At 32.8% G+C, this 11,932-nt stretch overlaps 1 protein-coding gene across 1 annotated transcript; it reads left to right on the top strand.

Moving 5' to 3' along the window:
• Positions 1-4,121: 4,121 nt before the first annotated feature.
• LOC112023707 (protein ACCELERATED CELL DEATH 6) lies at positions 4,122-9,257 on the top strand. The gene is made up of 3 exons (XM_024056329.2): positions 4,122-5,169; positions 5,440-5,975; positions 8,352-9,257. The coding sequence occupies exons 1-3, from the start codon at positions 4,254-4,256 to the stop codon at positions 8,979-8,981; spliced, it is 2,082 nt and encodes a 693-aa protein (XP_023912097.2). The 5' UTR covers positions 4,122-4,253; the 3' UTR covers positions 8,982-9,257.
• The last annotated feature ends 2,675 nt before the right edge of the window (positions 9,258-11,932 follow it).

Raw genomic sequence — 11,932 nt, 5'->3', positions numbered from 1 at the left:
GGACTCTCCCTCTACAAAATTCATTGTATAGGACCCAATCCCAAATTTTGGGCTCTTATATGACTCATTTTATTTCACTTTCAAAATTATTCTATATCGCATTTTGTCTTATATTTTAGGCTTAATTTTGGCATTGATTATTAACATGTTGGACTTATTAGCATTTTTTGTCGCTTGCTATTGCCGTCATTTCCTCATTTATTTTACCCAGCTAGCTTCCCTCTCTTCTCTGGAGCCCAAACAAAACGAAGGGGAGCCACCATTAAAATCAAATCAGGGGCTTGAAATCACCATTAAAATACGATACTAACCGAAATAAAACCCACAAATACTAAAACAAATAAACCCGTAGAAAGTACCAGTCAAACCCACCAAAACAAAAACCACAGATCTTGAAAGAAGAAATAAAGAAAGAGAGAAAGAAACAAGATGAAGTTGAGAGAAGAAATAGGAGAAAAAAAGGCGTGAAGAAGAAAGAGAAAAGAAGAGAAAGAAAGAAAGACAAAAGGAAAACAAATAAAGAGGATGAAGCTGGAGAAAAAAAGGCGTGAAGAAAAAGTAGAAAAGAAAAAGACAGAAAAAGGAAAAAGCTACAGGAAAAAAGGCGTAAAGAAATAAGAGAAAAGAAAAAGGAAGAAAGAGGAAAGAGGAAAAAAGAGAAAAAAAATATTAAGAAAAGAAAGAGGAAGATGCTGAAGAAAAAGAGGCTCTTTCTGTGGAGCTCACGTTTTTTTTAGTAATGAGTAAAAACTGAGATATGACTTACGAGTGATGATTTTTACTTTTTAGTGTAGAGTAATTTTTTTTTGATACTTTTGGAGTATTAAAGAATTGTATTGTTTTTTTATAATTATAGTGAGATTCGCTCATTAAATTTATAATAAAATTTATTATTAGAATTTCCCCATAGAATTAGTAGAGGATGAAAATACGTAAACAAGAGAGAGAAAGACAGAGTTGTAACCTAGTCAAACTTTTTAGAGCCTTATAAATACGAGTGTTGAACCTCGGACTGAGTCCCAAGTACTTTTCCAATGCCATTATCGTGTTATGGTGTGACGAATCTCTCTTTTCCTGTGTCCTGCAAGATTAATTGATAATAGGACTCTCCCTCTACAAAATTCATTGTATAGGACCCAATCCCAAATTTTGGGCTCTTACATTACTCATTTTATTTCACTTTGAAAATTATTCAATATCGCATTTTGTCTTATATTTTAGGCTTAATTTTGGCATTGATTATTAACATGTTGGACTTATTAGCATTTTTTTGTCGCCTGCTATTGCCGTCATTTCCTCATTTATTTTACCCAGCTGGCTTCCCTCTCTTCTCTGGAGCCCAAACAAAACGAAGGGAAGCCACCATTAAAATCAAATCAGGGGCTTCAAATCACGATTAAAATACAATACTAACCGAAATAAAACCCACAAATACTAAGACAAATAAACCCGTAGAAAGTACCAGACAAACCCACCAAAACAAAAACCACAGATCTTGAAAGAAGAAATAAAGAAAGAAAGATAGAAACAAGATGAAGTTGAGAGAAGAAATAGGCGAAGAAAGAAAGAAGAAGAAGCTGGAGAAAAAAAGGCGTGAAGAAGAAAGAGAAAAGAAGAGAAAGAAAGAAAGACAAAAGGAAAACAAATAAAGAGGATGAAGCTGGAGAAAAAAAGGCGTGAAGAAAAAATAGAAAAGAAAAAGACAGAAAAAAAGGCGTAAAGAAATAAGAGAAAAGAAAAAGGAAGAAAGAGGAAAGAGGAAAAAAGAGAAAAAAATATTAAGAAAGAAAGAGGAAGATGCTGAAGAAAAAGAGGCTCTTTCTGTCCTTTCTAGAAGTTATATGCTGTACCCGGCATATGCCGGGTGCAAGATATTCAAAATCCTTTCTGGGAGTTCACGTTTTTTTAGTAACGAGTAAAAAACTGAGGTATGACTTATGAGTGATGATTACTTTTTAGTGAGAAATAATTATTAGGAATTTTTGAAGTATTGAGAATGATGTCGTTTATTAAATTTATGATAAAATTTATTATAAATATGAGATAAAAAGAACATTATTTTATTATATTCTAATCCTACTTAAAAATTTTTCTTTAATGAAATATAGTGGACTCCATGCATGTGAAAAAGAGGACTCGTGTATTGATGCATGGTATATTTTTTATTTTTCCAAAGCACGGGAGGTCTATTCAAGAAAAAGAAAGAAAGTGAAAAAGAAGAGCTACCCGTGACTATTGAGTATGACAAGTCGAACAAAAAAAATAAACATAAATGTCGTATTCGTCCGTGCTGTGACAAAATTACAATATTATTATTCAATGTTGTAAAAATTTGACACGTTTAACATATCTAATAAAGCTCTACCTTTGGTATTTAATGTGCCAAATGTACTATATTATATCATTTAGCACAAATACCACATCTGTTATGGATTCTAATAGCAAATTTTGTTTTAGACACATTATACAATTATTATAAGGATTTTTCCTGTCCCAACTATTGTCTAGTGCTAGAATTAAATCAAACAATGTTCATTAAATAGAGTCTAAAATCACATTTAGGATCTATTTGAGATCCGTTTAGTTTATTGAAATTGAAATTTTTTTGTTAAAAGTACTGTAGATAAAAGTAAAAGTTAGCTGAAATAGTACCGTAAGACCCATCAATAGTACAAAAAAATATAGCGAGACCTATTAATAATAAAAATAAACTAAATAATAAAATAAGTTAATAAAAATAATTTTTGTCAAACAAATACTTAACCTCCATTTAACAAAAAGAAAGAAAGTGAGAAGAAGAGCTCGCTGTAACTTTTTAGTGTGGCAAGTCTTGTTAATGGGTCTCACACTCTCACTAATTGTGTCTCCTTTTTCACACGAGAGTAGACTACACACATGTGGAAAAGAGGACTCGCATTGACGCATGGTATTTTTTTTTGGAGTACGAGGGGTCTACTTAAGAAAAAGAAAGAAAGAGAGGAAGAAGCTAGCCGAGACTTCTTTGAGTGTGACAAGTCTTATTATTGGGTCTCACCAGTTGTGTTTTATTACTACTAAATTGACATTTAACTCATTACTCAATAATCAAAAAACACCAAAAAGTTTTTTTCATTCCACACTGTTCATTCTCAATCTTTTGAATAATGAATGATGAAAATGAAGTAATGATAATCAAGCCAAACAAATGTTATATTGGTGGGGCTCACGATTTTTGAGAATCGAATAAAAACTGAGATACGAGTGGTGATTTGATTGATTTCTAGGAAACTACACCCATTAATTGTCTCTTTTTTCACATGGGAGTGGCTCCACACAAGTGAAAAAGAGGCCACATGCATTGCTCCCGGAGATCTATTTAAGCAGGGATTCTAGCGTGGAACTACCCTATTCAGTTGTATAGAAAACCTAATTTACTAGCTAGAGCTTCTTTACTTCCGAAAATCATTAATGGCAAGTACAATCTCCAGCACCCCCGATGAGATCCCACAGAGAAAGGTGCCAATGGAAGATGTTACCATTGATGCTGAAATGAAGAAAGATCTCCCTTTAATAAAAATAATTTTTGTCAAACAAATACTTAACCTCCATTTAACAAAAAGAAAGAAAGTGAGAAGAAGAGCTCGCTGTAACTTTTTAGTGTGGCAAGTCTTGTTAATGGGTCTCACACTCTCACTAATTGTGTCTCCTTTTTCACACGAGAGTAGACTACACACATGTGGAAAAGAGGACTCGCATTGACGCATGGTAAATTTTTTTGGAGTACGAGGGGTCTACTTAAGAAAAAGAAAGAAAGAGAGGAAGAAGCTAGCCGAGACTTTTGAGGGTGACAAGTCTTATTATTGGGTCTCACCAGTTGTGTTTTATTACTACTAAATTGACATTTAACTCATTACTCAATAATCAAAAAACACCAAAAAGTTTTTTTCATTCCACACTGTTCATTCTCAATCTTTTGAATAATGAATGATGAAAATGAAGTAATGATAATCAAGCCAAACAAATGTTATATTGGTGGGGCTCACGATTTTGAGAATCGAATAAAAACTGAGATACGAGTGATGATTTCTAGGAAACTACACCCACTAATTGTCTCTTTTTTCACATGGGAGTGGCTCCACACAAGTGAAAAAGAGGCCACATGCATTGCTCCCGGAGATCTATTTAAGCAGGGATTCTAGCGTGGAACTACCCTATTCAGTTGTATAGAAAACCTAATTTACTAGCTAGAGCTTCTTTACTTCCGAAAATCATTAATGGCAAGTACAATCTCCAGCACCCCCGATGAGATCCCACAGAGAAAGGTGCCAATGGAAGATGTTACCATTGATGCTGAAATGAAGAAAGATCTCCCGAAGGTTAATGTAGCTAAAAACCCATCGGTGATGCCAGTGCCCAAATTTTTCCTTCCTCCGAAACCAATGGGGTACGTGGCCCAAAACGGTAGGCGCGCTGGGTTTCAAATGCCCGATTCTTTTGATGATGATGATGATGAATTTGATGATGATGATGATTATTCCGATGATGATGAGTTCTTCACAGCTACAAACATGAATCCAGAATTGTTCAAGGCTTTAAAAGATGGGAACATTGCTTTCATAGAAAAAGCACGAGATATGGAATCTTCTCACCTCTTCGACACAAGCCCCAAGTTAAATACAATCCTTCATGTTGCAGCAAGCTCGGGCCATGAGAAGGCTGTAAAAGTGATTCTCGAGACCAAAGGGTGCCAACAACTTGTCATGAGAAAGAACTCCGCTGGTGACCTTGCTCTGCATGTTGCTGCAAGTGCTGGGCATCTTCCTATAGTTAAACTTCTGCTTTCAGCATCATACCAGCATCTGGAGGAATCTCAATGTAGCTTCGAACCACTGAAGGAGCAAAACAAGAGGGGGAATACTCCACTGCACTTGGCCTTGATGAACAAGTACCAAGAGGTGACCTTCAAAACCCAGTACAATGAGGTGGCCAGATTCTTGGTTGAGACAGAACCAGTGGTGACCTGTTCTTCGATAAATAAGGAAAACAAGTCTCCTCTATATATGGCGGCCGAAGCAGGAGATGTTGAACTTTTGGAGATCATGTTGAATAAATTCCCTTGCCTGCGAAATGTGGCTGGCAAATCGATTGTGCACCCTACCATTTCTTGTGCCTTTACTACAAAGAACATAGGTAATTTTCTTTCTTCACAAACACTACTTTTTTGTTTATTCTGTATTTTTAGGATGAGAGATTCAAACCCAAATTTATTTTTAAGAATAGAGCCTAAAGGCTTTTAGCAAACAATATATGGTAAAACCTGCATCTTATATTTATGCCAAGTAGTTAAATGTAAATGTCATATTTGGTACCTTATTATTAACATAGTTTATTTTCTTCACTATTACCAAAATTTCAATTCACTCAATTCAATTATAATTCTTCTTATTATTTGTGTACCAGGTATCCTAGATACTGTTTTGAGAAAAATGCCACATCTCATCACGAACCAAGATATTACAGGGATGACTCCCCTTTCCCATGCGGCATCAATAGGATTCCTTGACGGGGTTCAGTACTTATTAGAAAAAGCATCAGACTGCGGATATAAAATGGACCTGAATGGCTTTTTTCCAATTCACACAGCTTCCAAAAAAGGACATATCGAGGTAATTGAATTTTTTCTAAAACAATATCCGGATATGAGCGAGTTGCTCAACCAAAACGGTCAGAACATTTTGCATGTAGCTGCTGTGAGTGGGAAAGCCAAAGCGGTAGCTTATATGCTCAAAAGAGATAACCTTGAAATGCTTATCAATGAAAAAGACAATTTTGGAAACACTCCTTTGCATTTGGCCTCCAAGCAAAGGCATCCTAAGGTAGTGAGCATTTTAACATGGGACAAAAGAGTAAGCTTGAAGTCGTTAAATAATTTAGGCAAGACAGCTCTCGACGTTGCTGGTGACTATAGTACTGTGGAGTTTCCCTCATTTCGAGAGGTATGTGATCCTTATTTTTTATACAGTTGCAAATCATGTGACCCTTGATCTAAACCCCTTTTCTAGTAGCAAATTTTTTTAGACACATTATACAATTATTACAGGGATTTTTCCTGTCCCATCTATTGTCTAGTGCTAGAATTAAACCAAACAACGTTCATTAATGTCTTTCTCATTCTCTTTTTTTTTTTTTTAATTGTGTGTGTCACATGGTGGTACCATGCCCCCCCCCCCCCCCCCACTCAAATATATTTTCTATATATATATATATATATATATAATGGTGTCTAAAATCACATTTAAAATCGGTTTGAAATTCGTTTATTTTGTTAAAATTGATTTTTTTTTGTTAAATTGATGAATAATATTAAAAAGTTCTGTGAAATTTTTAAATAGTAGTAACATAAGTTAAATAGGAAAATAAGTTGGCAAAAATAATCTTTGTCAAACTGTATGTTTAGAAAGCAATGAAAATTATAAGTTATTTACTATTCAGCATATTTTTACTATTATTCACGAGCTTACTATATTATTTTAACTAATTTTTATTTTTATTTACAATACTTTCAACAATAAAATTTTTAATTTCAGCAAGTGGTATCCAAATAAACCATTTACCTTCATTTATACTATCTTTCTCTTCTCTTTCTTTTCTTTTTCTTTTTTTTTTAAGCAGAAACTATGTTATAGTCTGATTAGCGATAAATTGATAGAAGTATATATTACTAGATTAAAATAATTGGATCTTCACAACCTTATGATAAATACGTTGTTATTTTAACAATTATCTCAACAAATAAAGAAACAATTATTTTCTAATTTTCCGCCCTCCATCTTTATCATAAGTTGTTATTTTAACAATTATCTCAACAAATAAAGAAACAATTATTTTCTAATTTTCCGTCCTCCATCTTTATAAAACTTGAGTTTTATTAATGTATATTCTAAGTGCAAACAATAACATACTATTTAAAAAAAAAAGTTTCAATTTTCGATAAAAATTTTTTAAAAATAAATTTGTTAATATATGCGGTATTCATTAACCGGACCCATCAAACTTCTCTGGCTTACTTTAGACTAACTGCAGAAGGAGGCTACGAACGGTAATCATTGTAACTCTACTTTTTATCCTAGAAAAATTACAATATCACGTTACTGCAAACTATTCTACCTAGTTCTTGCAAAAGATCTGCATCTCTCTCTCTCTCTCAACTATAAACTCACTGTGTTAAGGTTAAGTTTGATTTGCTCTTGCTTTTTTTCCCCTTCTCTTTTCTCTTTAGCTGTTTATGATGCAGACAACTGGTCTGCATTGCTCCAATTTCCAAGATACCGTGCACCACGTGTATGGTTAAAATTAAGTTTTCATCAACAAAAGTAGTGGCCAGCTATTACTTTATCTTATTAAAATAATAAATAATTTTCTGAGAATGCTATTACTTTATTTCTTATTAAAATAATAAATAATTTTTTGCTGAGAAAAAAAAATTATATTATACTACATAACATTATAATGTATATATAAAAACTAATATTATTAAACTATAATACATCATATAATATAGAAAAATAATAGTATAGCGTTATTTTTTGGCTAAGCAAATAATTGATCGTTATTTTTTTAAAAATAAAATGTAATTGATTATTTGATTAGATTTTTTCATATATATTAAGATTTGAATAATTATTTGTCGACTTTCTAACAAATCTTTAATCTATTAGTATTTTTTTTATGAATTAATGATTTTTTTTCTTAATAATTATATTTAATGAGTTATATAATTTAATTTAAAAACTAGATTTATGGAAAGTTAAAAACTATTAATTCTTTTTTTAAGAAGAAAAACTATTAACTCATTGTTCTAAAGAAAAGAAGAGAATAATCTAAAAGCAATATACCTTTAGGTTATAATATTGAAACTTCAACTTCTAATGAGCCTTTCCAAATCTCCGAGGATTGAACTCGATAAAATTATTTTGAATCGATAAATGGTGAGTGTACTTTAACTTGTGTATTAAATAGTACAATATTGTTTTAGACTATTGTACATAATAGGGATGTACTTAAAATATGTACTGCAAAAAAAATCTCATTTTTATCTAGCTCTTAAAAGTCAAATTCCTAACTATGCTATTAATCACATAAACATTTGGTATTGGAGAAAATATCATATGACACGGTAAAATATATACAATTACCCCTCAAATTTGTGAGACCTATATGCTGCTGTTCTTGTAAATAATCCTTTCTAGTATTTACAATCTGGACTACATTATACTTGAGAGAGACAGAGAGAGAGAGGTGCTATTCATTCCTATTCATTCCAAGAAATGAACAATATGATCATAACAAAAAGTTTCTTGTTCACCATGCAGCAATTGACACGGGAAGCCTTGAGATATGCCGGCGTCCCACGAGCTCCTCGAAGCACTACGAGCAAGAACATGCCAATTATGATGCCTCCTTTGAAGCTACACAGCGAAGACAAATACAAGGACAGAGTTGGCACTCTCTTGTTGGTTGCAACCCTCGTGGCTACTGTAACCTTTGCAGCGTCTTTCACGGTGCCCGGTGGTTACAACGGCTCTGGAGGTGTGGCAAATTTTCTAGAAAAGCAGATGTTCCAAGTGTTCGTAATTTGCAACACCATAGCTATGTATAGTGCCATTGCTGTTGTTGTCACTCTCATCTGGGCACAACTCGGTGATCTTAACTTGATTATTGCTGCCTTTAAGTTCGCTGTGCCAATTTTTGGGTTAGCTCTAACAATGGTCTCCGTAGCATTCATGGTAGGTAATTATCTAGTATTAAGAAACCTCAACTGGCTTGCCTATCTAGTTTTAATCATTGGCTCATTCGTCCACCTTACTCTCTTGATACTATTTTCTCCACTTTGTTTTCCCAGTTCCTTACACCATCGTTTTCTTCGCTACATCCTTTACTACCCATTTTGCCTTTTGATAAAAGTTACTAGGAGTGACACTGATGATAGGAAAGAAGAATAATCTCCTTTACGTATGTTATATGTAGTTTGCCATTGTGTATGCCTTTGGCAATGCATTCCAAAAAGGGGGAGTTGGTGTTTTATGGGGGTTGAAGGTTTTAGGGGGAGAACTTTTATGTTTTTATTTGGATTTGTTTTTTTTGTATATTATTTTGTCTAGTCTTGATACGCTATGCTTTTATTTGTTTTGAGCTGAGTTGTAACTCTATATTTGGTATCAGACTTATTATGTTATGTTCACTTGCTTTACTGCTTATATGATTCTATCTTTATATTATTGCATTGTGATACATATCTTTTTGTTTTTATATTATTGCATTGTAATACATACCTTGACTCCATGTACTAAGAATTCTGTATTTTTATTGATTGTTTGAGTGACCAATGCTTTTTGCATAGATATTTTTTTTTAAAGATTATTTGTGTTAGAACTAGGAAAAATTCAATCCAGAATTTATTTCGATGTTGTTAGGTTTTAAATTGGTATAGTTTGTTCGCAAACAAGTGAATAAAAACTTGTCTAGTTATAGCTCATATAATCTATAAGAATGTTTAGACTATGCTCAAGGTACTGCAATTCAGTGTGCAAAAATAAGATTTCAAGTGATTCAAAGATCAGAAATTTTAATAGTTTTGACTGATCAAAACTGAAGTTCAACCAATCAAACTTCATATTTTTAGAATCAAATATTCAAACCATTAGCCCATCCGATAATTAGGGTTTCTAACCTAAGCCAATAAGTATATAAGAAAATTTTGATGCATGTTTTCCAAGACTTTAGAGCTACTCATTTTGAGATCTAAAAAGTTAGCAACTATTGCCCTTTCAAGTCACTATCAGTGATCATTCACATACACACTATAACAAAATGTATTTTTTGTGACGAAAAAATTCGTCACTAAAATGTATTTTCTGTTTTTATTATTTTCATAGCGTTGATATTAACCTGTAACCTGTCATTACATTATTAAAACCTCACATTTGATTAACACATTTATTTCAACAACACATTTATAAAAAATTGATCCGTACATTCCACAAGTTAAAATTAAAACAAATATCCAATTCAAACTCCTTTCATACAATAATTGTTCGCAACACATACAATAACTTAAGATGTTTTATAACAATACAAAAAATGTTGCATAATATAATTAGAACCAAACGGAAGATGTCCTCATGTCTTCAAATAATGTCAAAAGTAAATCCCCCCAAAGCCACTAATAAGAAATCTGCACAAATATAAAAACACTACGTTAAAATCATCAAGTGTAATATAATACAATTAGTTTTAGAGCCTTCATTATCTTAAAACAATCTGCCCAAACAAAATATAAACATCATGCCATAGGATCATGTGCATAATAATAGATAGAGAGAGCTGGTGGCTAAAGGTCACAGGCATTAAAAATCATGTGCATATTGCATAGTTCCTAATTGTCAATTCTGGCTCCCAAAACCTACAGTACATTGCAGGACATAGAGGCAGGGGTCAGCCATGATTTGTGGAGCTATGTCCTTCAATGTCTAGTTGGTTTGGAATAGCAATCACACCATAGAAATGTATTTGAGCACTAATATGATGACTACAGCATCAAAGGAACCCATGTTTTGATAAATGCTATGCACCTATAAAAAAAAAATGTTTTGATGAATGCTTTGCAATTGGCCATATTATCTTCTAACTTGGCCCACTCAACTAACTAAATCAATGTAGCATTTTGCTAAACCATAGCATTTGGGCATAAACATATAGACATATATGGGAAGTATATAGAGTAAGATATCAAAGGAATTAGTTTCAAATGATACATAAAAATGAAGTGTTTTAACTTAAAGATAAAGTACTAACCAATAAGTGATTTAACTTGAAGATGAACCACCCCCATAGGTAAAAGCGTTATCATAACCTTTGCTCCTCAAAAAGTTAAGAATATTCTTTTGGACCTTATCTTGTTTAGCTCGCGCCTCTTACTCCTTAACTCGCTCCTCTTCTTCCCTATCTCTTGCCTCTTTGAGCTCAATTATCTCATTTTCTAACCGATGAATATACTCCACCGAAGAACTAGATGAGGCAGTGGTTACTAGAGAAGAGGAAGGTCTCATGCCAAGTCCTTTTACAATACCAGATTTCTTCTTAAAAACCAAGTTTGAAATGTCCTTTTGTGTAAGGGGAATTGCATTAGGATCTTGACAATGAAAGAGAAAAAAAAAAAAAAACAATCGCAACATTAATACTACATATGTTATAGTTTTACAAACAGATAAGGATGGAATAATAGGAATGGAATGATACACATACATATGTCGCTTCATTCTCATGGTGTATCCATTTATTTGTATTTGTATTGAAATGAACATCTTTGTAGACTTTTGCCAATTCAAGAACTTGACCGCAATTATTATTTGTCTAATTAATTAACATTCAAGTGTTAGTTAGTTATAGTTAATTAATCACAACATGTAACATACTAAGGTTTAAGAAAATGAAAAAAACACACACCTCATCATCAACCCTAACAGCAAGTGCCTTTGTCCCGCATCTATGTTTGCTTACAGTTTTGCTCCTATTTTTAGAGTTCGTTCTTCATTTTTCCTAATAAAGAACATTCAGGATATTTATTAGATCATGAATAAAACAATATACATTTACTACATCTAAGTATTAATCTAATCATTTGACAACATAATATAGTAAATATTGGATAATAATAATATACGCATAAATAATTTACCAGCCAGTCCTTATTGGTCCATTTCCCTTCAACGAGTCCAGTCCACTACTCAAGTATCGCATTCTTTGGTGTGGTGGCTTTCTGCATAGTCAGCACCATGGGATTGTACGAGCTTTTTATAAATATGATACAACTTGTTAGAGTTGCAACTCAATAATCTTCCACATTTTGTATTTATTGTTTTCGTTACCAAGTTGGAATCTCCTTCTAGCTCAA

This window comes from Quercus suber, unplaced genomic scaffold (assembly GCF_002906115.3).
Source record: "Quercus suber isolate HL8 unplaced genomic scaffold, Cork oak 2.0 scaffold_542, whole genome shotgun sequence".
Taxonomy (NCBI): Eukaryota; Viridiplantae; Streptophyta; class Magnoliopsida; order Fagales; family Fagaceae; genus Quercus; species Quercus suber.
Note: the sequence above shows the minus strand (reverse complement) of the source record. Positions and strands in the feature narration are given on the sequence as shown.